This window comes from Oncorhynchus keta, chromosome 18, assembly GCF_023373465.1.
Source record: "Oncorhynchus keta strain PuntledgeMale-10-30-2019 chromosome 18, Oket_V2, whole genome shotgun sequence".
NCBI classification, from domain to species: Eukaryota; Metazoa; Chordata; class Actinopteri; order Salmoniformes; family Salmonidae; genus Oncorhynchus; species Oncorhynchus keta.
The window spans coordinates 54,421,163-54,447,959 of record NC_068438.1 but is presented as its reverse complement, the minus strand read 5'-3'; the positions used below and the strand labels follow the sequence as shown (position 1 = coordinate 54,447,959).

The 26,797-nt window shown below is 45.9% G+C and overlaps 1 protein-coding gene across 4 annotated transcripts in view; it reads right to left on the bottom strand.

Moving 5' to 3' along the window:
* tenm4 (teneurin transmembrane protein 4) overlaps positions 1-26,797 on the bottom strand; it is a 783,671-nt gene that overhangs the window by 85,524 nt on the left and 671,350 nt on the right. For all 4 annotated transcript variants that reach the window (XM_052468712.1, XM_052468713.1, XM_052468714.1 and 1 more), the window contains 3 exons: positions 22,801-22,977; positions 19,935-20,341; positions 19,529-19,720 (listed from right to left, as the gene is read on the bottom strand). In XM_052468712.1, coding sequence (XP_052324672.1) covers positions 19,529-19,720; positions 19,935-20,341; positions 22,801-22,977 — 776 coding nt within the window. The remainder of the gene's footprint in view (positions 1-19,528; positions 19,721-19,934; positions 20,342-22,800; positions 22,978-26,797) is intronic.

The following is a 26,797-nucleotide window of genomic DNA, read 5'->3' as shown; positions in this document are numbered from 1 at the left end:
ATCGACAGTCCTCTACATAACAGATCGACAGTCCTCTCTACATAACAGTGGTAGGATCGACAGTCCTCTGTATAACAGTGGTAGGATCGACAGTCCTCTACATAACAGTGGTAGATCGACAGTCCTCTCTACATAACAGTGGTAGGATCGACAGTCCTCTACATAACAGTGGTAGGATAGACAGTCCTCTACATAACAGTGGTAGGATCGACAGTCCTCTATATAACAGTGGTAGGATCGACAGTCCTCTACATAACAGTGGTAGGATCGACAGTCCTCTCTACATAACAGTGGTAGGATCGACAGTCCTCTATATAACAGTGGTAGGATCGACAGTCCTCTATATAACAGTGGTAGGATCGACAGTCCTCTCTATATAACAGTGGTAGGATAGACAGTCCTCTACATAACAGTGGTAGGATCGACAGTCCTCTCTACATAACAGTGGTAGGATAGACAGTCCTCTATACATAACAGTGGTAGGATAGACAGTCCTCTATATAACAGTGGTAGGATCGACAGTCCTCTATATAACAGTGGTAGGATAGACAGTCCTCTCTACATAACAGTGGTAGGATCGACAGTCCTCTATATAACAGTGGTAGGATCGACAGTCCTCTATATAACAGTGGTAGGATAGACAGTCCCTCTACATAACAGTGGTAGGATAGACAGTCCTCTATATAACAGTGGTAGGATAACAGTGGTAGGATCGACAGTCCTCTACATAACAGTGGTAGGATCGACAGTCCTCTATATAACAGTGGTAGGATCGACAGTCCTCTCTACATAACAGTGGTAGGATCGACAGTCCTCTATATAACAGTGGTAGGATCGACAGTCCTCTATATAACAGTGGTAGGATCGACAGTCCTCTATATAACAGTGGTAGGATAGACAGTCCTCTATATAACAGTGGTAGGATAGACAGTCCTCTATATAACAGTGGTAGGATCGACAGTCCTCTACATAACAGTGGTAGGATCGACAGTCCTCTATATAACAGTGGTAGGATCGACAGTCCTCTATATAACAGTGGTAGGATCGACAGTCCTCTCTATAACAGTGGTAGGATCGACAGTCCTCTATATAACAGTGGTAGGATCGACAGTCCTCTATATAACAGTGGTAGGATCGACAGTCCTCTATATAACAGTGGTAGGATCGACAGACAGTCGACAGTCCTCTACATAACAGTGGTAGGATAGACAGTGGTAGGATAGACTGGTAGGATAGACAGTCCTCTATATAACAGTGGTAGGATCGACAGTCCTCTCTATATAACAGTGGTAGGATCGACAGTCCTCTATATAACAGTGGTAGGATCGACAGTCCTCTATATAACAGTGGTAGGATCGACAGTCCTCTATATAACAGTGGTAGGATAGACAGTCCTCTATATAACAGTGGTAGGATCGACAGTCCTCTATATAACAGTGGTAGGATAGACAGTCCTCTATATAACAGTGGTAGGATCGACAGTCCTCATAACAGTGGTAGGATCAGTGGTAGGACAGTCCTCTATATAACAGTGGTAGGATAGACAGTCCTCTATATAACAGTGGTAGGATCGACAGTCCTCTACATAACAGTGGTGGATACATAACAGTGGTAGGATCGACAGTCCTCTATATAACAGTGGTAGGATCGACAGTCCTCTATATAACAGTGGTAGGATGACAGTCCTCTATATAACAGTGATAGGATCGACAGTCCTCTAAAGATCGACAGTCCTCTATATAACAGTGGTAGGATCGACAGTCCTCTACATAACAGTGGTAGGATCGACAGTCCTCTATATAACAGTGGTGTTTCTGAAAACACCAAAAAAGGAAACAAGCAGGAAAACAGAGAGAATATGAGTGTAATATAATACTCACTGCAGCAAGGTGAGAAATCACACACCTTTTTCTCCACTTTTAGACAGGAGTTTATTATCTTAAAAGATTAGTGATATAAATGTAATCTCATCACATTACACAGTCTATGAAATATGAGCGCTGAGTGATTCACACACACGCACACATACACACACACACAGTCGATTAGTACATACACAGTCACACTATACACACACGTGCGTGTACACACACACACACACACACACACACGTGCGTAGGATACACACACACACACACACACACACACACACACACACACACACACACACACACACACACACACACACACACACACACACACACACACACGTGCACACACGTGCACACACATACACACACACGTGCACACACACACGTGCACACACACACGTGCACACACGCTGTCAGAGTCACCACGTTAGTTTCCCCGCTTTGCAAATCAGTGGGTTCGTCATGTACAGAGAGAACAGGTCTGCGACCTCCTTGGTCCCCGAGTTGCAGATTGGATGGAATAATTGAAACATCCCTCAGCTTGTCTGTCAGTCAGTCCTCCACAATGAGTGAGTGGATGGTACATTACTTAGAATGAGGACGTTTATCTGTGGCTGTGAATACAGATGGGGGCTGAGGACGTTAGTCTGTGGCTGTGAATACAGATGGGGGCTGAGGATGTTAGTCTGTGGCTGTGAATACAGATGGGCGATGAGGACGTTAGTCTGTGGCTGTGAATACAGATGGGGGCTGTCTGTACATACGTTAGTCTGTGGCTGTGAATACAGATGGGGGCTGAGGATGTTAATCTGTGGCTGTGAATACAGATGGGCGATGAGGACGTTAATCTGTGGCTGTGAATACAGATGGGGGCTGAGGACGTTAGTCTGTGGCTGTGAATACAGATGGGCGATGAGGACGTTAATCTGTGACTGTGAATACAGATGGGGATTTGAGGACGTTTATCTGTGGCTGTGAATGCAGATGGGGGATGAGGATGTTAATCTGTGGCTGTGAATACAGATGGGGGCTGAGGATGTTAGTCTGTGGCTGTGAATACAGATGGGCAGTGGTAGGATGAGGATGTTAATCTGTGGCTGTGAATACAGATGGGATTTGAGGACGTTTATCTGTGGCTGTGAATGCAGATGGGGGATGAGGATGTTAATCTGTGGCTGTGAATACAGATGGGTGACAGGAGATGAGGACGTTTATTGTTTATCTGTGGCTGTGAGCACTGAACACTAGGGTTACACACAGAGTACTGGACACTCTAGGGTTACACACAGAGTACTGAACACTCTAGGGTTACACACAGAGTACTGGACACTAGGGTTACACACAGAGTACTGAACACTCTAGGGTTACACACAGAGTACTGGACACTAGGGTTACACACAGAGTACTGGACACTCTAGGGTTACACACAGAGTACTGGACACTCTAGGGTTACACACAGAGTACTGGACACTCTAGGTTACACACAGAGTACTGAACACTAGGGTTACACCCAGAGTACTGAACACTAGGTTACACACAGAGGACTGAACACTCTAGGGTTACACCCAGAGTACTGACACTCTAGGTTACACCCAGAGTACTGAACACTAGGGTTACACACAGAGTACTGACACTCTAGGTTACACACATAGTACTGCACACTCTAGGTTACACACAGAGTACTGGACACTCTAGGGTTACACACAGAGTACTGAACACTCTAGGGTTACACACAGAGTACTGGACACTAGGGTTACACACAGAGTACTGAACACTCTAGGGTTACACACAGAGTACTGGACACTAGGGTTACACACAGAGTACTGGACACTCTAGGGTTACACACAGAGTACTGGACACTCTAGGGTTACACCCAGAGTACTGGACACTCTAGGGTTACACCCAGAGTACTGGACACTAGGGTTACACACAGAGTACTGGACACTCTAGGGTTACACACAGAGTACTGGACACTCTAGGGTTACACACAGAGTACTGGACACTCTAGGGTTACACCCAGAGTACTGGACACTCTAGGGTTACACACAGAGTACTGGACACTAGGGTTACACACAGAGTACTGCACACTCTAGGGTTACACACAGAGTACTGAACACTCTAGGGTTACACACAGAGTACTGGACAATAGGGTTACACACAGAGTACTGAACACTCTAGGGTTACACACAGAGTACTGAACACTCTAGGGTTACACACAGAGTACTGGACACTAGGGTTACACACAGAGTACTGGACACTCTAGGGTTACATACAGAGTACTGAACACTAGGGTTACACACAGAGTACCGAACACTCTAGGGTTACACACAGAGTACTGAACACTCTAGGGTTACACACAGAGTACTGGACACTCTAGGGTTACACACAGAGTACTGAACACTCTAGGGTTACACACAGAGTACTGGACACTCTAGGGTTACACACAGAGTACTGACACTCTAGGGTTACACACAGAGTACTGACACTCTAGGTTACACACAGAGTACTGAACACTCTAGGGTTACACACAGAGTACTGGACACTCTAGGGTTACACACAGAGTACTGACACACTAGGGTTACACACAGAGTACTGAACACTCTAGGGTTACACACAGAGTACTGAACACTAGGGTTACACACAGAGTACTGACACTAGGGTTACACACAGAGTACTGAACACTCTAGGGTTACACACAGAGTACTGAACACTCTAGGGTTACACACAGAGTACTGGACACTCTAGGGTTACACACAGAGTACTGGACACTCTAGGGTTACACACAGAGTACTGGACACTCTAGGGTTACACACAGAGTACTGGACACTCTAGGGTTACACACAGAGTACTGGACACTCTAGGGTTACACACAGAGTACTGAACACTCTAGGGTTACACACAGAGTACTGGACACTCTAGGGTTACACACAGAGTACTGAACACTAGGGTTACACACAGAGTACTGAACACTCTAGGGTTACACACAGAGTACTGAACACTAGGGTTACACACAGAGTACTGGACACTAGGGTTACACACAGAGTACTGAACACTAGGGTTACACACAGAGTACTGGACACTAGGGTTACACACAGAGTACTGGACACTAGGGTTACATACAGAGTACTGAACACTCTAGGGTTACACACAGAGTACTGAACACTAGGTTACACACAGAGTACTGAACACTCTAGGGTTACACACAGAGTACTGGACACTCTAGGGTTACACACAGAGTACTGGACACTCTAGGGTTACATACAGAGTACTGAACACTAGGGTTACACACAGAGTACCGAACACTCTAGGGTTACACACAGAGTACTGAACACTCTAGGGTTACACACAGAGTACTGGACACTCTAGGGTTACACACAGAGTACTGAACTCTAGGGTTACACACAGAGTACTGAACACTCTAGGGTTACACACAGAGTACTGAACACTAGGGTTACACACAGAGTACTGGACACTAGGGTTACACACAGAGTACTGAACACTAGGGTTACACACAGAGTACTGGACACTCTAGGGTTACACACAGAGTACTGAACACTAGCTGGTTGTCTGACCTCTGCTGTTATCTGCACTATAAAGGGATACTGTGTCATTTGGGACACACATATCTCTCTCATGTCAATTACAGGGGTGAAGCCAGAAACACTAGTCACTGAGCCAGTAGATCCACTTCCCTGGTTTCATCCCTGAGCCAGTAGAACCACTTCCCTGGTTTCACCACTGAGCCAGTAGATCCACTTCCCTGGTTTCACCACTGAGCCAGTAGATCCACTTCCCTGGTTTCATCCTTGAGCCAGTAGATCCACTTCCCTGGTTTCACCCCTGAGCCAGTAGATCCACTTCCCTGGTTTCATCCCTGAGCCAGTAGAACCACTTCCCTGGTTTCATCCCTGAGCCAGTAGATCCACTTCCCTGGTTTCACCCCTGAGCCAGTAGATCCACTTCCCTGGTTTCACCACTGAGCCAGTAGATCCACTTCCCTGGTTTCACCACTGAGCCAGTAGATCCACTTCCCTGGTTTTAACACTGAGCCAGTCATTTTACCGTTCAATTGGATCATCAATCATCCAATCCTGTCATCTTATTCTATTGCAACATGCGCTTTTGCAATCAGAGAGGGAGAAACCTTTCTTTGTAGACCTTCGTCTAAATGCAACCTGCTTCACACTACCTGCTTCACACTACCATTTCTATGAGCTGCCTTTCTCTGAGCTGGAGGGCAGGTAGGGCCAGGGAGACTGGGGATGGAGGGAGCTGGGGCAGGGGACAAGGGTCAGGGAGACTGGGGATAGAGGGAGCTGGGGCAGGGGACAAGGGTCAGGGAGACTGGGGATAGAGGGAGCTGGGTCAGGGGACAGGGAGACTGGGGAGGGAGGGAGCTGGGGAAGGGGACAGAGAGACTGGGGAGGGAGCTGGGGCAGGGGACAGAGGTCTGGGGAGGGAGGGAGCTGGGTCAGGGGACAGGGAGACTGAGGAGGGAGGGAGCTGGGGCAGGGGACAGAGAGACTGGGGAGGGAGGGAGCTGGGGCAGGGGACAGAGGTCTGGGGAGGGAGGGAGCTGGGGCAGGGGACAGAGAGACTGGGGAGGGAGGGAGCTGGGGCAGGGGACAGAGAGACTGGGGAGGGAGGGAGCTGGGGCAGGTGCCAGAGAGACTGGGGAGGGAGCTGGGGCAGGGGACAGAGGTCTGGGGAGGGAGGGAGCTGGGGCAGGGGAAAGAGAGACAGGGGAGGGGGAGGGAGCTGGGGCTGGGGACAGAGAGACTGGGGAGGGGAGGGAGCTGGGGCTGGGGACAGAGAGACTGGGGAGGGAGGGAGCTGGGGCAGGGGACAGAGAGACTGGGGAGGGAGGGAGCTGGGGAAGGGGCCAGAGAGACTGGGGAGGGAGGGAGCTGGGGCAGGGGACAAAGAGACTGGGGAGGGAGGGAGCTGGGGCAGGGGACAGAGAGACTGGGAAGGGAGGGAGCTGGGGCTGGGGACAGAGAGACTGGGGAGGTTACACACAGGGAGCTGGGGCAGGGGACAAAGAGACTGGGGAGGGAGGGAGGGAGCTGGGGCAGGGGCAGGGGCCAGAGAGACTGGGTAGGGAGGGAGCTGGGGCAGGGGACAAAGAGACTGGGGAGGGAGGGAGCTGGGGCAGGGGACAGAGAGACTGGGTAGGGAGGGAGCTGGGGTTGGGGACAGAGAGACTGGGGAGGGAGCTGGGGCAGGGGACAAAGAGACTGGGGAGGGAGGGAGCTGGGGCAGGGGCCAGAGAGACTGGGTAGGGAGGGAGCTGGGGCTGGGGACAGAGAGACTGGGGAGGGAGGGAGGGAGCTGGGGCAGGGGCCAGAGAGACTGGGTAGGGAGGAAGCTGGGGCAGGGGACAGAGAGACTGGGGAGGGAGCTGGGGCAGGGGCCAGAGAGACTGGGGAGGGAGGGAGCTGGGTCAGGGGACAGGGAGACTGGGGAGGGAGGGAGCTGGGTCAGGGGACAGAGGTTTGGGGAGGGAGGGAGCTGGGTCAGGGGACAGAGGTCTGGGGAGGGAGGGAGCTGGGTCAGGGGACAGAGAGACTGGGGAGGGAGGGAGCTGGGGCAGGGGACAGAGAGACCGGGGAGGGGGAGGGAGCTGGGGCTGGGGACAGAGAGACTGGGGAGGGAGGGAACTGGGGCAGGGGACAGAGAGACTGGGTAGGGAGGGAGCTGGGGCTGGGGACAGAGAGACTGGGGAGGGAGCTGGGGCAGGGGACAGAGGTCTGGGGAGGGAGGGAGCTGGGTCAGGGGACAGGGAGACTGAGGAGGGAGGGAGCTGGGGCAGGGGACAGAGAGACTGGGGAGGGAGGGAGCTGGGGCAGGGGACAGAGGTCTGGGGAGGGAGGGAGCTGGGGCAGGGGACAGAGAGACTGGGTAGGGAGGAGCTGGGGCAGGGGACAGAGAGACTGGGGAGGGAGGGAGCTGGGTCAGGTGCCAGAGAGACTGGGGAGGAAGCTGGGGCAGGGGACAGAGGTCTGGGGAGGGAGGGAGCTGGGGCAGGGGACAGAGAGACTGGGGAGGGGAGGGAGCTGGGGCTGGGGACAGAGAGACTGGGGAGGGGGAGGGAGCTGGGGCTGGGGACAGAGAGACTGGGGAGGGAGGGAGCTGGGGCAGGGGACAGAGAGACTGGGGAGGGGGAGGGAGCTGGGGCTGGGGACAGAGAGACTGGGGAGGGAGGGAGCTGGGGAAGGGGCCAGAGAGACTGGGGAGGGAGGGAGCTGGGGCAGGGGACAGAGAGACTGGGGAGGGAGGGAGCTGGGGAAGGGGACAGAGAGACTGGGTAGGGAGGGAGCTGGGGCTGGGGACAGAGAGACTGGGGAGGGAGCTGGGGCAGGGGACAAAGAGACTGGGGAGGGAGGGAGGGGAGCTGGGGCAGGGGCCAGAGAGACTGGGTAGGGAGGGAGCTGGGGCAGGGGACAAAGAGACTGGGGAGGGAGGGAGCGGGGGCAGGGGACAGAGAGACTGGGGAGGGAGGGAGCTGGGGTTGGGGACAGAGAGACTGGGGGGGGGAGCTGGGGCAGGGGACAAAGAGACTGGGGAGGGAGGGAGCTGGGGCAGGGGCCAGAGAGACTGGGTAGGGAGGGAGCTGGGGCTGGGGACAGAGAGACTGGGGAGGGAGGGAGGGAGCTGGGGCAGGGGCCAGAGAGACTGGGTAGGGAGGGAGCTGGGGCAGGGGACAGAGAGACTGGGGAGGGAGCTGGGGCAGGGGCCAGAGAGACTGGGGAGGGAGGGAGCTGGGTCAGGGGACAGGGAGACTGGGGAGGGAGGGAGCTGGGTCAGGGGACAGAGGTCTGGGGAGGGAGGGAGCTGGGTCAGGGGACAGAGGTCTGGGGAGGGAGGGAGCTGGGTCAGGGGACAGAGAGACTGGGGAGGGAGGGAGCTGGGGCAGGGGACAGAGAGACTGGGGAGGGGGAGGGAGCTGGGGCTGGGGACAGAGAGACTGGGGAGGGAGGGAACTGGGGCAGGGGACAGAGAGACTGGGTAGGGAGGGAGCTGGGGCTGGGGCCAGAGAGACTGGGTAGGGAGGGAGCTGGGGCAGGGGCCAGAGAGACTGGGTAGGGAGGGAGCTAGGGCTGGGGACAGAGAGACTGGGGAGGGAGGGAGCTGGGGCAGGGGACAAAGAGACTGGGGAGGGAGGGAGCTGGGGCAGGGGCCAGAGAGACTGGGTAGGGAGGGAGCTGGGGCTGGGGACAGAGAGACTGGGGAGGGAGCTGGGGCAGGGGACAAAGAGAGACTGGCGAGGGAGGGAGCTGGGGCAGGGGCCAGAGAGACTGGGAAGGGAGGGAGCTGGGGCTGGGGACAGAGAGACTGGGGAGGGAGGGAGCTGGGGAAGGGGCTGTATGTCCTGTATGGGTAGTTGTGAAATGCATGAGATACAATATAGTATAGTTTACAATATAGCATAAAGTATAATATAGTATATAATATAGTATATAGTATAATATAGTATATAATATAGCATAAAGTATAATATAGTATAGTATATAATATAGCATAAAGTATAATATAGTATATAATATAGCATAAAGTATAATATAATATAGTATAGTATATAATATAGCATAAAGTATAATATAGTATATAATATAGTATATAGTATAATATAGCATAGTATATATCATAGTATATTATAGTATATAATATAGTATATAGTTAAATATAGTATAGTATATAATATAGCATATAGTATAATATAGTATAGTATATTATATAGTATAGTATATAAAATAGTATATAGTATAATACTGTATAATATATAATATAGTATATAGTATAATATAACATAGTATATAGTATATTATAGTATAGTATATAATATAGTATAATATATAATATAGTATATAGTATAATATAGTATAGTATATGATATAGTATAGTATAATTCTTTTTGGAATGTACCCAGCTGGCTGAAGCTTTAGTCCTAGTGTAAACCTCTGTCTCTACCCACTGGCTAAATTCAGAGTTGTTGCTTTATATGAGAATTACTGGGAGCTAAAGTCCTCGTGTTACTGGGTCAGAATGAAAGCTCTGAGAATTACTGGGAGCTAAAGTCCTCGTGTTATTGGGTCACAATGAAAGCTCTGAGAATTACTGGGAGCTAAAGTCCTCGTGTTACTGGGTCAGAATGAAAGCTCTGAGAATTACTGGGAGCTAAAGTCCTCGTGTTATTGGGTCATAATGAAAGCTCTGAGAATTACTGGAAGCTGAAGTCCTAGTGTTATTGGGTCAGAATGAAAGCTCTGAGAATTACTGGAAGCTTAAGTCCTCGTGTTACTGGGTCACAATGAAAGCTCTGAGAGTTACTGGAAGCTGAAGTCCTCGTGTTACTGGGTCAGAATGAAAGCTCTGAGAATTACTGGAAGCTAAAGTCCTCGTGTTACTGGGTCAGAATGAAAGCTCTGAGAATTACTGGAAGCTAAAGTCCTCGTGTTACTGGGTCAGAATGAAAGCTCTGAAAATTACTGGAAGCTAAAATCCTCGTGTTACTGGGTCAGAATGAAAGCTCTGAGAATTACTGGAAGCTCAAGTCCTCGTGTTACTGGGTCAGAATGAAAGCTCTGAGAATTACTGGAAGCTAAAGTCCTCGTGTTACTGGGTCAGAATGAAAGCTCTGAAAATTACTGGAAGCTAAAATCCTCGTGTTACTGGGTCAGAATGAAAGCTCTGAGAATTACTGGAAGCTCAAGTCCTCGTGTTACTGGGTCAGAATGAAAGCTCTGAGAGTTACTGGAAGCTAAAGTCCTCATGTTACTGGGTCAAAATGAAAGCTCTGAGAGTTACTGGAAGCTAAAGTCCTCGTGTTCCTGGGTCAGAATGAAAGCTATGGAGAAAAAAATGAAAGAAATCTGTTCTCTTTTAGATCCTCAAAGAAAATAACAATTAGGCAGCTTAAACAATCTCCCTGTGAATGAATACATAGTATAGTATAACCCTTAAGCACCTTATCGTTACCACAACAATATTAGGAGGTCACTGTTGGCAAGTACACTAAAATGTCAAAGAAGATAAAGTTGCCAGAAATGGTGAGACCAATAGGCCCTGGTCAAAAGTAGTGCACTATATAGGGAATAGGGTTCCATAGGGCTCTGGTCTAAAGTAGTGCACTATATAGTGAATAGGGTTCCATAGGGCTCTGGTCTAAAGTAGTGCACTATATAGTGAATAGGGTTCCATAGGGCTCTGGTCTAAAGTAGTGCACTATATAGTGAATAGGGTTCCATAGGGCTCTGGTCTAAAGTAGTGCACTATATAGGGAATAGGGTTCCATAGGGCTCTGGTCTAAAGTAGTGCACCATATAGTGAATAGGGTTCTATAGGGCTCTGGTCTACAGTAGTGCACTATATAGGGAATAGGGTTCCATAGGGCTCTGGTCTAAAGTAGTGCACTATATAGGGAATAGGGTTCCATAGGGCTCTGGTCTAAAGTAGTGCACTATATAGGGAATAGGGTTCCATAGGGCTCTGGTCTAAAGTAGTGCACTATATAGTGAATAGGGTTCTATATCTGGTCTACAGTAGTGCACTATATAGGGAATAGGGTTCCATAGGGCTCTGGTCTAAAGTAGTGCACTATATAGGGAATAGGGTTCCATAGGGCTCTGGTCTAAAGTAGTGCACTATAGGGAATAGGGTTCCATAGGGCTCTGGTCTAAAGTAGTGCACTATATAGTGAATAGGGTTCCATAGGGCTCTGGTCTAAAGTAGTGCACTATATAGGGAATAGGGTTCCATAGGGCTCTGGTCTAAAGTAGTGCACTATATAGTGAATAGGGTTCTATAGGGCTCTGGTCTACAGTAGTGCACTATATAGGGAATAGGGTTCCATAGGGCTCTGGTCTAAAGTAGTGCACTATATAGGGAATAGGGTTCCATAGGGCTCTGGTCTAAAGTAGTGCACTATATAGGGAATAGGGTTCCATAGGGCTCTGGTCTAAAGTAGTGCACTATATAGTGAATAGGGTTCTATAGGGCTCTGGTCTACAGTAGTGCACTATATAGGGAATAGGGTTCCATAGGGCTCTGGTCTAAAGTAGTGCACTATATAGGGAATAGGGTTCTATAGGGCTCTGGTCTACAATAGTGCACTATATAGGGAATAGGGTTCCATTTGGGATGAAGAGGAGAAGACATAGTGCAGCAGATGTCTTTTATTGTTCTCTCTGCAGTCCTTTGTGTTTTTGTTTCTTTGACCCTCAGGTCCCACACTGACCTAATGGTCTGACCTTTCACCCTCAGGTCCCACACTGACCTAATAGTCTGACCTTTCACTCTCAGGTCCCACACTGACCTAATGGTCTGACCTTTCACCCTCAGGTCCCACACTGACCTGACCTAATGGTCTGACCTTTGACCCTCAGGTCCCACACTGACCTAATGGTCTGACCTTTAATTTCCAGCCCAGGGAAATTATGTCTTTGACCCTCAGGTCCTACACTGACCTAATGGTCTGACCTTTGACCCTCAGGTCCTACACTGACCTACACTGACAAGCATTTCGCTACACTCACAATAACATCTGCTAACCATGTGACCAATAACATCTGCTAACCATGTGACCAATAACATCTGCTAACCATGTGACCAATAGCATCTGCTAACCATGTGACCAATAACATCTGCTAACCATGTGACCAATAACATCTGCTAACCATGTGACCAATAACATCTGCTAACCATGTGACCAATAACATCTGCTAACCATGTGACCAATAACATCTGCTAACCATGTGACCAATACAATAACATCTGTGGTCCTTCTGTAACCATGTGACCAATAACATCTAGAATGTATGCACACATGATGTGACCATATACAATTAATTATCTGCTAACCGTGTGACCAATAACATCTGCTAACCATGTGACCAATAACATCTGCTAACCATGTGACCAATACAATAACATCTGCTAACCATGTGACCAATAACATCTGCTAACCATGTGACCAATAACATCTGCTAACCATGTGACCAATAACATCTGCTAACCATGTGACCAATACAATAACATCTGCTAACCATGTGACCAATAACATCTGCTAACCATGTGGCCAATACAATAACATCTGCTAACCATGTGACCAATAACATCTGCTAACCATGTGTATGTGACCAATAACATCTGCTAACCATGTGACCAATAACATCTGCTAACCATGTGACCAATAACATCTGCTAACCATGTGACCAATAACATCTGCTAACCATGTGACCAATAACATCTGCTAACCATGTGACCAATACAATAACATCTGCTAACCATGTGACCAATAACATCTGCTAACCATGTGACCAATACAATAACATCTGCTAACCATGTGACCAATAACATCTGCTAACCATGTGACCAATAACATCTGCTAACCATGTGACCAATACAATAACATCTGCTAACCATGTGACCAATAACATCTGCTAACCATGTGTATGTGACCAATAACATCTGCTAACCATGTGTATGTGACCAATAACATCTGCTAACCATGTGTATGTGACCAATAACATCAGCTAACCATGTGTATGTGACCAATAACATCTGCTAACCATGTGACCAATAACATCTGCTAACCATGTGTATGAGGACCATTAACATCTGCTAACCATGTGTATGTGACCAATAACATCTGCTAACCATGTGTATGTGACCAATAACATCTGCTAACCATGTGTATGTAACCAATAACATCTGCTAACCATGTGTATGTGACCAATAACATCTGCTAACCATGTGTATGTGACCAATACAATTTTATTTTATTTGGTCTGACCTTCGAGCACAAATCCTCCCTTCAGCTTCACATACTGTGCAGGCCTTAATCCTTCACTATCAAATCTAATTTTATTTGTCACATACACATGGCAGATGTTAATGCGAGTGTAGCGAAATGCTTGTATATATGCTTGTATATATATACACTACATGTATAATGCACACTGAGTGTATAAAACATTAGGAACACTTTCCTAATATTGATTTGCACCCCCTTCTGCCCTCAGAGCAGCCTCATTTCGTCAGCGTATGGACTCTACAAGGTGTTGAAAGCGTTCCACAGGAATACTGGCCCGTGTGGACTCCAATTCTTCCCCACAGTTGCGTCCAGTTGGCTGGATGTCCTTTGGGTGGTGGACCATTCTTGATACGCACGGGAAACTGTTAAGTGTGGAAAAACCCAGGAGCCTTCCAGTTCTTGACACAAACCCGTGTTCCTGGCACCTAATACCATACCCCCGTTCAAAGGCACTTAAATATTTTGTCTTGCCCATTCATCCTCTGAATTCCACACAGACACAATCCATGTCTCAATTGTCTCAAAAGGCTTAAAGATCCTTCTTTAACCCGTCTCCTCCCCTTCATCTACATGTCTCCTCCCATTCATCTACATGTCTCCTCCCATTCATCTACGTGTCTCCTCCCCTTCATCTACATGTCTCCTCCCCTTCATCTACATGTCTCCTCCCCTTCATCTACATGTCTCCTCCCATTCACCTACATGTCTCCTCCCATTCATCTACATGTCTCCTCCCCTTCATCTACGCTGATTGAAGTGGATTTAACAACTGACATCAATAAGGGATCATAACCTGGATTCACCTGGTCTGTCTATGTCATGGAAAGACAAACTGATGGATTTTATACTCAGCGTATATACAGTAGGTCCTATATACACACACACACACAGAGGAGAGAGTTGATACTATATGAACAGAGATTGTTGTTACTATTTATTAGGGTCTGTTTTGTAGGTGGTGCGGTAGAGGAGAAAAAACACTTCTTTACAGAGATCAGTCATGCCGTGTTCGCCCAGTAGGCCCCAAGGTCGACCCCATTCAATAGTATGAAAACATATTTCAAATCGAGATCCACTTAGTGGTGAACCTCGAAACCGAGCACCAGGGCATGCTATAACATATTATCTATATTATATATTGGACCTGTTGAAAGAGGACAGCTGTGTTCTATAGGATACTGTAGCAAATGGATAGGGAGCACACAGGTCAATCAGATTGTCCTTCCTCTGTGTGTGTGTGTGTGTGTGTGTGTGTGTGTGTGTGTGTGTGTGTGTGTGTGTGTGTGTGTGTGTGTGTGTGTGTGTGTGTGTGTGTGTGTGTGTGTGTGTGTGTGTGTGTGTGTGTGTGCATGCATTTTTGTGTGTGTTTGTATGTGTATATGTGTTTGTGTGTGTATATGTGTGTGCGTGCGCGTGCGTGTGTGTGTGTGTGTGTGCGTATGTGTGTATGTGTTTGCGTGTGTATGTGTGTGTGTGTGTATGTCTGTGTGTGTGCATGCGTTTTTGTGTGTGTTTGTATATGTGTGTGCGTGCGTATGTGTGTATGTGTTTGCGTGTGTGTATGTGTGTGTGTGTGCGTGCGTATGTGTGTATGTGTTTGCGTGTGTGTCATTCATCACTGTGATGATAATCCACCTGATTGACTGTTGAGAAATTTGTTCCAGGTGGATGATGGGATACCCTCATCTCTGACACACCAATCAGTGGGCTCCGTTTAATCTACACTGATATTCAACCCCTACGTTTGATGTGACTGTCATCTATTGAACACAACAAGTAGAATCAATGGCACACTATTCCCTTCATAGTGCACTACTTTTGACCAGGGCCCATAGGGTAGGAGTGCACTACATAGGGGGGGAATAGGGTACCATTTGGGATGCATGCCTATATCTATCGACCGAGCAGTGCCATGGAGGATAGCTCTGCCTGTGGGCAGTGACAGACTCACCGAGTGGCTGGACCTACCGTCCAATAGTCTTCCTTTTGTATTTCTCTGAAACGGCTGATGATGTAATTATCACGTTGCAGCACGACCCTGTCAGCCACAGTACGAAACCTGATATGGGCGTTTTACAACACTGAAGATGGAAACGATTTAACAGCAGGAAGCACTTAACTTAGAGGGACGCCATTGAAGAAAAAAATGAATATCTACCATTAAACATGTCTTCATATCTACCATTACACATGTCTTCATATCTACCATTAAACATGTCTTCATATCTACCATTAAACATGTCTTCATATCTACCATTACACATGTCTTCATATCTACCATTAAACATGTCTTCATATCTACCATTACACATGTCTTCATATCTACCATTACACATGTCTTCATATCTACCATTAACTACCATTACAAATGTCTTCATATCTACCATTACACATGTCTTCATATCTACCATTAAACATGTCTTCATATCTACCATTAAACATGTCTTCATATCTACCATTAAACATGTCTTCATATCTACCATTACACATGTCTTCATATCTACCATTAAACATGTCTTCATATCTACCATTACACATGTCTTCATATCTACCATTAAACATGTCTTCATATCTACCATTAAACATGTTTTCATATCTACCATTAATAATGTTTTCATATCTACCATTACACATGTCTTCATATCTACCATTAAACATGTCTTCATATCTACCATTAAACATGTCTTCATATCTACCATTACACATGTCTTCATATCTACCATTAAACATGTCTTCATATCTACCATTAAACATGTCTTCATATCTACCATTAAACATGTCTTCATATCTACCATTAACTACCATTAAACATGTCTTCATATCTACCATTAACTACCATTACACATGTCTTCATATCTACCATTAAACATGTCTTCATATCTACCATTAAACATGTTTTCATATCTACCATTAACATGTTTTCATATCTACCATTAAACATGTCTTCATATCTACCATTACACATGTTTTCATATCTACCATTAACTACCATTACACATGTCTTCATATCTACCATTAAACATGTCTTCATATCTACCATTAAACATGTCTTCATATCTACCATTACACATGTCTTCATATCTACCATTAAACATGTCTTCATATCTACCATTACACATGTTTTCATATCTACCATTAACTACCATTACACATGTCTTCATATCTACCATTAACTACCATTAAACATGTCTTCATATCTACCATTAAACATGTCTTCATATCTACCATTAAACATGTTTTCATATCTACCATTAAACATGTTTTCATATCTACCATTAAACATGTTTTCATCTACCATTAATAATGTTTTCATATCTACCATTAACTACCATTAAACATGTCTTCATATCTACCATTAAACATGTTTTCATATCTACCATTAATAATGTTTTCATATCTACCATTAAACATGTCTTCATATCTACCATTAAACATGTCTTCATATCTACCATTAACTACCATTAAACATGTTTTCATATCTACCATTAAACATGTCTTCATATCTACCATTAAACATGTCTTCATATCTACCATTAAACATGTCTTCATATCTACCATTAAACATGTCTTCATATCTACCATTAACTACCATAATATATATAATAATATATGCCATTTAGCTGACGCTTTTATCCAAAGCGACTTACAGTCATGTGTGCATACATTCTACGTATGGGTGGTCCCGGGAATCGAACCCACTACCCTGGCGTTACAAGCGCCATGCTCTACCAACTGAGCCACAGAAGGACCACTACCATTAAACATGTTTTCATATCTACCATTAAACATGTCTTCATATCTACCATTAAACATGTCTTCATATCTACCATTAAACATGTCTTCATATCTACCATTATCTACCATTACACATGTCTTCATATCTACCATTACACACGTCTTCATATCTACCATTAAACATGTTTTCATATCTACCATTAATAATGTTTTCATATCTACCATTAACTACCATTAAACATGTACAGGTCCTGTATTTCATTCATAAGAGAGACAATTAAAAGGCACCCACCTTCCAACTAAACTAAAGCCACCCACCAGCCAATTAAACTAAAGCCACCCACCAGCCAACTAAACTAAAGCCACCCACCAGCCAACTAAACTAAAGCCACCCACCAGCCAACTAAACTAAAGCCACCCACCAACCAACTAAACTAAAGCCACCCACCTTCCAACTAAACTAAAGCCACCCACCTTCCAACTAAACTAAAGCCACCCACCAGCCAACTAAACTAAAGCCACCCACCTTCCAACTAAACTAAAGTCACCCCTACCAACTAAACTAAAGCCACCCACCTTCCAACTAAACTAAAGCCACCCACCAGCCAACTAAACTAAAGCCACCCACCAGCCAACTAAACTAAAGCCACCCACCTTCCAACTAAACTAAAGTCACCCACCTTCCAACTAAACTAAAGCCACCCACCTTCCAACTAAACTAAAGCCACCCACCTTCCAACTAAACTAAAGCCACCCACCAGCCAACTAAACCAAAGCCACCCACCTTCCAACTAAACTAAAGTCACCCCTACCAACTAAACTAAAGCCACCCACCTTCCAACTAAACTAAAGCCACCCACCTTCCAACTAAACTAAAGCCACCCACCAGCCAACTAAACTAAAGCCACCCACCAGCCAACTAAACTAAAGCCACCCACCTTCCAACTAAACTAAAGCCACCCCTACCAACTAAACTAAAGCCACCCACCAGCCAACTAAACTAAAGCCACCCACCTTCCAACTAAACTAAAGTCACCCCCTACCAACTAAACTAAGTCACCCCCTACCAACTAAACTAAAGCCACCCACCAGCCAACTAAACTAAAGCCACCCACCAGCCAACTAAACTAAAGCCACCCACCAGCCAACTAAACTAAAGCCACCCACCAGCCAACTAAACTAAAGCCACCCACCAGCCAACTAAACTAAAGCCACCCACCAGCCAACTAAACTAAAGCCACCCACCAGCCAACTAAACTAAAGCCACCCACCCACCTCCCAACTAAACTAAAGCCACCCACCAGCCAACTAAACTAAAGCCACCCACCAGCCAACTAAACTAAAGCCACCCACCAGCCAACTAAACTAAAGCCACCCACCAGCCAACTAAACTAAAGCCACCCACCAGCCAACTAAACCAAAGCCACCCACCAGCCAACTAAACTAAAGCCACCCACCAGCCAACTAAACTAAAGCCACCCCCTACCAACTAAACTAAAGTCACCCACCAGCCAACTAAACTAAAGCCACCCACCAGCCAACTAAACTAAAGCCACCCACCAGCCAACTAAACTAAAGCCACCCACCAGCCAACTAAACTAAAGCCACCCACCAGCCAACTAAACTAAAGCCACCCACCAGCCAACTAAACTAAAGCCACCCACCAGCCAACTAAACCAAAGCCACCCACCAGCCAACTAAACTAAAGCCACCCACCAGCCAACTAAACCAAAGCCACCCACCAGCCAACTAAACTAAAGTCACCCACCAGCCAACTAAACTAAAGTCACCCCCTACCAACTAAACTAAAGTCACCCCCTTGCTCAACTTTTAGTGTTACTTTGAAACAGACACCAATGATTCTAGCTCTGAGGCAAGCCAAGTGATGGGATCCATAGTAACATGATGTTATCCAGAAAAAATGATTTTTTGGGGGGGGAGATTGTCAGAGAAAAGACCATTAAGAATTCAGCTTTGATCTAACGCAGCTACTGCAAAGCCTTAGTCTGTAATCAACTCAGCTGGGAGCCTGGCACATAGATTTTGTACTGAAATTGCTTTGGGATGCAGGTGTGTTTGGGGTAAACAAAATATTTTGTCTACTTACTCATAGAAGGTGGTCCATCCGTTGTTGTTACTCTTCGTAGCCAGTAATGAGGAGCTCCCGTGATAGGTCATCATAGCCAGCTCCTGCCCCTGAGCAGCGATGGTCTTCAGGGCGTTGTTGGTCCCAATGGTGAACCAGAAAGTCTGTCCATCAGGCACCATCAACCACAGAGGCATGCCTGTTGTGTCCCTCCTGATCAATCAATCAATTCATGCATCAAACTTCATGTACAGTGTAAATAGCATATTTCTGACAACAAATACAGTTGAAAGTGCTTAACAAATAAACAAATAAAAGGTGATAAATAAATGTTTTCTAGACAAACATAAAACTAAGATAACAATTCAATTAGTAAAATAACAGATTAGTGTAGCAACAAAACAGAATAGATAAAAAGGCAGGACACCTGATGGTCACTACGTTGTTGTTCTGATCCGTGATGCTGGCCAGGTCTCCCTCTCCGGAGTAGGTCAGGTTATAGATGTCATCCCCAGTGGTCAGACTCTGAGTATAGATGTGACTGCCATTGGAGTCAAAGAGATATAGTTCATCGCTAATCGGGGAGGAGACCTCGTACATGCTCAGTGGGTTCAGGTAAGGTTTGTTCCGTCGGACGGAGCGAATACGGATGTTGCCGAGGTCGGCGACGAAGAGTTCGCCGTCAGGGGAGACAGCCAATGACGACGGAGCGTTGACTCTGGCATCTTTTGCGTAGCCGTCGTCGCCGGAGTAACAGTCACAGTTAGCGTCGTTGTTACAGTCACAGCCGCTGGGCGCCCCGGCCACCAATGAAATCTCTCCGTTGGTGGACACCTGAAATATACAGGAAATGTTTACGTCCGAGTAAAAGATGCTCCGTCTTGTCCGGACAGAGAGTATTACAGTGCGTTCAACGGTCATTGCAAGTAAAATAGTAGTCTAGGTAATCAATCAATCTAATGTATTTACAAAAACCTTTTTACATCAGCCAATGTCACAAAGTGCTGTACAGAAACCCAGCTTAAATCCCCAAACAGCAAGCAATGCAGAAGTAGAAGAACAGTGGCTAGGAAAAACTCCCTAGAAAGGCAGGAACCTAGGAAGAAACCTAGAGAGGAACCAGGCTATGGGGGGTGGCCAATTCTCTTCTGGCTGTGCCAGGTGGAGATTATGGTGCGTCACTTGAGTGGGTTGAGTCACTGATGTGATCTTCCTGTCTGGGTTGGCGCCCCCACTTGGGTTGTGCCGTGGCGGAGATCTTTGTGGGCTATACTCAGCCTTGTCTCAGGATGGTAAGTTGGTGGTTGAAGATATCCCTCTAGTGGTGTGGGGGCTGTGCTTTGGCAAAGTGGGAGGGGTTATATCCTGCCTGTTTGGCCCTGTCCGGGGGTGTCCTCGGATGGGGCAACTTTGTCTCCTGACCCCTCCTGTCTCAGCCTCCAGTATTTATGCTGCAGTAGTTTATGTGTCGGGGGGTAGGGTCAGTCTGTTATATCTGGTGTATTTCTCCTGTCTTATCCGGTGTCCTGTGTGAATTGAAGTATGCTCTCTTTCTTTTTCTTTCTTTCTTTCTTTCTTAGGAGGACCTGAGCCCAAGGACCATGCCAAAGGACTACCTGGCATGATGACTCCTTGCTGTCCCCAGTCCACCTGGCCATGCTGCTGCTCCAGTTTCAACTGTTCTGCCTGCGGCTATGGAACACTGACCTGTTCACCGGACGTGCTACCTGTCCCAGACCTGCTGTTTTCAACTCTCTAGAGACAGCAGGAGTGGTAGAGATACTCTTAATGATCGGCTATGAAAAGCAAACTGACATTTACTCCTGAGGTGCTGACTTGCTGCACCCTCGACAACTACTGTGATTATTATTATTTGACAATGCTGGTCACCTATGAACATTTGAACATCTTGGCCATGTTCTGTTATAATCTCCACCCAGCACAGCCAGAAGAGTACTGGCCACCCCTCATAGCTTGGTTCCTCTCTAGGTTTCTTCTTAGGTTTTGGGCTTTCTAGGGAGTTTTTCCTAGCCACCGTGCTTCTACACCTGCATTGCTTGCTGTTTGGGGTTTTAGGCTGGGTTTCTGTACAGCACTTTGAGGTATCAGCTGATGTAAGAAGGGCTATATAAATACATTTGATTTGATTATAACAGATTATAAAGGGTTATCTTGTGAGACTGGGTAACTCCAGGTATGACGGACCCAGATGAGTCCAGGTATGACGGACCCAGATGAGTCCAGGTATGACGGACCCAGATGAGTCCAGGTATGACGGACCCAGATGAGTCCAGGTATGACGGACCCAGATGAGTCCAGGTATGACGGACCCAGATGAGTCCAGGTATGACGGACCCAGATGAGTCCAGGTATGACGGACCCAGATGAGTCCAGGTATGACGGACCCAGATAAGTCCAGGTATGACGGACCCAGATAAGTCCAGGTATGACGGACCCAGATAAGTCCAGGTATGACGGACCCAGATAAGTCCAGGTATGACGGACCCAGATAAGTCCAGGTATGACGGACCCAGATAAGTCCAGGTATGACGGACCCAGATAAGTCCAGGTATGACGGACCCAGATAAGTCCAGGTATGACGGACCCAGATAAGTCCAGGTATGATGACCCAGATAAGTCCAAGCACGATGACCCAGCTAAGTCCAGGTATGATGACCCAGGTAAGTCCAGGTACGATGACCCAGGTAAGTCCAGGTACGATGACCCAGGTAAGTACAGGTATGATGACCCAGGTAAGTACAGGTATGATGACCCAGGTAAGTACAGGTATGATGACCCAGGTAAGTACAGGTATGATTGACCCAGGTAAGTACAGGTACGATGACCCAGGTAAGTACAGGTATGATGACCCAGGTAAGTACAGGTATGATGACCCAGGTAAGTACAGGTAGGATGACCCAGGTAAGTACAGGTATGATGACCCAGGTAAGTACAGGTATGATGACCCAGGTAAGTACAGGTAGGATGACCCAGATAAGTACAGGTATGATGACCCAGGTAAGTACAGGTATGATGACCCAGGTAAGTACAGGTAGAATGACCCAGATAAGTACAGGTATGATGACCCAGGTAAGTACAGGTAGGATGACCCAGATAAGTACAGGTACGATGACCCAGATAAGTCCAGGTAGGATGACCCAGGTAAGTACAGGTATGATGACCCAGGTAAGTACAGGTAGGATGACCCAGATAAGTACAGGTATGATGACCCAGGTAAGTACAGGTATGATAACCCAGGTAAGTCCAGGTAAAAGTAAGAAGTTGTTTCTCACCTGTCTCACACGGTTGATCTTCTTCTCGTCTGACTCAGAGATATACAGGATGCCATTGTGAGAGACGGCGAGAGCGTTGGCCGCCTCCAGGGTGGCGTGGACGGCCACCTTGCTGACCAGGAAGTGATCCAGGCCGGGCACCTGGCAGTGCATGGGCCTCCCTGCCACGATACGCACCTGGTGGTTGCAATTGACATTTGAATCATTTAAATGTACCAGACGGTCTAACACTCTTATCCAGAGGGAATTACAATCAGGGCATTCAACTAAGGTCAGGGCAGTCAACTAAGGTCAGTGTATTCAACTAAGGTCAGTGCATTCAACTAAGGTCAGTGTATTCAACTAAGGTCAGTGTATTCAGCTAAGGTCAGTGTATTCAACTAAGGTCAGTGTATTCAACTAAGGTCAGTGTATTCAACTAAGGTCAGTGTATTCAACTAAGGTCAGTGTATTCAACTAAGGTCAGTGTATTCAACTAAGGTCAGGGCATTCAACTAAGGTCAGGGCATTCAACTAAGGTCAGTGTATTCAGCTAAGGTCAGTGTATTCAACTAAGGTCAGTGTATTCAACTAAGGTCAGGGCATTCAACTAAGGTCAGGGCATTCAGCTAAGGTCAGTGTATTCAACTAAGGTCAGTGCATTCAACTAAGGTCAGGGCATTCAACTAAGGTCAGTGTATTCAACTAAGGTCAGTGTATTCAACTAAGGTCAGTGTATTCAACTAAGGTCAGTGTATTCAACTAAGGTCAGGGCATTCAACTAAGGTCAGGGCATTCAACTAAGGTCAGGGCATTCAACTAAGGTCAGTGTATTCAACTAAGGTCAGTGTATTCAACTAAGGTCAGGGCATTCAACTAAGGTCAGTGCATTCAACTAAGGTCAGTGTATTCAACTAAGGTCAGTGTATTCAACTAAGGTCAGTGCATTCAACTAAGGTCAGTGTATTCAACTAAGGTCAGTGTATTCAACTAAGGTCAGTGTATTCAACTAAGGTCAGTGTATTCAACTAAGGTCAGTGTATTCAACTAAGGTCAGTGTATTCAACTAAGGTCAGTGTATTCAACTAAGGTCAGTGTATTCAACTAAGGTCAGTGTATTCAACTAAGGTCAGTGCATTCAACTAAGGTCAGTGTATTCAACTAAGGTCAGTGTATTCAACTAAGGTCAGTGTATTCAACTAAGGTCAGTGCATTCAACTAAGGTCAGTGTATTCAACTAAGGTCAGTGCATTCAGCTAAGGTCAGTGTATTCAACTAAGGTCAGTGTATTCAACTAAGGTCAGGGCATTCAACTAAGGTCAGGGCATTCAACTAAGGTCAGTGCATTCAGCTAAGGTCAGTGCATTCAACTAAGGTCAGTGCATTCAACTAAGGTCAGTGTATTCAACTAAGGTCAGGGCATTCAACTAAGGTCAGGGCATTCAGCTAAGGTCAGTGTATTCAACTAAGGTCAGTGTATTCAACTAAGGTCAGTGTATTCAACTAAGGTCAGTGTATTCAACTAAGGTCAGTGTATTCAACTAAGGTCAGTGTATTCAGCTAAGGTCAGTGTATTCAACTAAGGTCAGTGCATTCAACTAAGGTCAGTGTATTCAACTAAGGTCAGTGCATTCAGCTAAGGTCAGTGTATTCAACTAAGGTCAGTGTATTCAACTAAGGTCAGTGCATTCAGCTAAGGTCAGTGTATTCAACTAAGGTCAGTGTATTCAACTAAGGTCAGTGTATTCAGCTAAGGTCAGTGTATTCAGCTAAGGTCAGTGTATTCAGCTAAGGTCAGTGTATTCAACTAAGGTCAGTGCATTCAACTAAGGTCAGTGTATTCAACTAAGGTCAGTGTATTCAACTAAGGTCAGTGTATTCAACTAAGGTCAGTGTATTCAACTAAGGTCAGTGCATTCAACTAAGGTCAGTGCATTCAACTAAGGTCAGGGCATTCAACTAAGGTCAGTGTATTCAACTAAGGTCAGTGTATTCAACTAAGGTCAGTGTATTCAACTAAGGTCAGTGTATTCAACTAAGGTCAGTGCATTCAACTAAGGTCAGGGCATTCAGCTAAGGTCAGTGTATTCAACTAAGGTCAGTGTATTCAACTAAGGTCAGGGTATTCAACTAAGGTCAGTGTATTCAACTAAGGTCAGTGTATTCAACTAAGGTCAGTGTATTCAACTAAGGTCAGTGCATTCAACTAAGGTCAGTGCATTCAACTAAGGTCAGTGTATTCAACTAAGGTCAGTGCATTCAACTAAGGTCAGTGTATTCAGCTAAGGTCAGTGTATTCAACTAAGGTCAGTGTATTCAACTAAGGTCAGTGCATTCAACTAAGGTCAGTGTATTCAACTAAGGTCAGTGCATTCAACTAAGGTCAGTGTATTAAACTAAGGTCAGGGCATTCAACTAAGGTCAGTGTATTAAACTAAGGTCAGTGTATTCAACTAAGGTCAGTGTATTCAACTAAGGTCAGGGCATTCAACTAAGGTCAGTGTATTCAACTAAGGTCAGTGCATTCAGCTAAGGTCAGTGTATTCAACTAAGGTCAGTGTATTCAACTAAGGTCAGGGCATTCAACTAAGGTCAGGGCATTCAACTAAGGTCAGTGCATTCAGCTAAGGTCAGTGCATTCAACTAAGGTCAGTGCATTCAACTAAGGTCAGTGTATTCAACTAAGGTCAGGGCATTCAACTAAGGTCAGGGCATTCAGCTAAGGTCAGTGTATTCAACTAAGGTCAGTGTATTCAACTAAGGTCAGTGTATTCAACTAAGGTCAGTGTATTCAACTAAGGACAGTGTATTCAACTAAGGTCAGTGTATTAAACTAAGGTCAGTGTATTCAACTAAGGTCAGTGTATTCAACTAAGGTCAGGGCATTCAACTAAGGTCAGTGTATTCAACTAAGGTCAGTGCATTCAGCTAAGGTCAGTGTATTCAACTAAGGTCAGTGTATTCAACTAAGGTCAGGGCATTCAACTAAGGTCAGGGCATTCAACTAAGGTCAGTGCATTCAGCTAAGGTCAGTGCATTCAACTAAGGTCAGTGCATTCAACTAAGGTCAGTGTATTCAACTAAGGTCAGGGCATTCAACTAAGGTCAGGGCATTCAGCTAAGGTCAGTGTATTCAACTAAGGTCAGTGTATTCAACTAAGGTCAGTGTATTCAACTAAGGTCAGTGTATTCAACTAAGGTCAGTGTATTCAGCTAAGGTCAGTGTATTCAACTAAGGTCAGTGCATTCAACTAAGGTCAGTGTATTCAACTAAGGTCAGTGTATTCAGCTAAGGTCAGTGTATTCAACTAAGGTCAGTGTATTCAACTAAGGTCAGTGTATTCAGCTAAGGTCAGTGTATTCAACTAAGGTCAGTGTATTCAACTAAGGTCAGTGTATTCAGCTAAGGTCAGTGTATTCAGCTAAGGTCAGTGTATTCAGCTAAGGTCAGTGTATTCAACTAAGGTCAGTGTATTCAACTAAGGTCAGTGTATTCAACTAAGGTCAGTGTATTCAACTAAGGTCAGTGTATTCAACTAAGGTCAGTGTATTCAACTAAGGTCAGTGCATTCAACTAAGGTCAGTGTATTCAACTAAGGTCAGGGCATTCAACTAAGGTCAGTGTATTCAACTAAGGTCAGTGTATTCAACTAAGGTCAGTGTATTCAACTAAGGTCAGTGTATTCAACTAAGGTCAGTGTATTCAACTAAGGTCAGGGCATTCAGCTAAGGTCAGTGTATTCAACTAAGGTCAGTGTATTCAACTAAGGTCAGGGGGCATTCAACTAAGGTCAGTGTATTCAACTAAGGTCAGTGTATTCAACTAAGGTCAGTGCATTCAACTAAGGTCAGTGTATTCAACTAAGGTCAGTGTATTAAACTAAGGTCAGTGCATTCAACTAAGGTCAGTGTATTCAACTAAGGTCAGTGCATTCAACTAAGGTCAGGGCATTCAACTAAGGTCAGTGTATTCAACTAAGGTCAGTGTATTCAACTAAGGTCAGTGCATTCAGCTAAG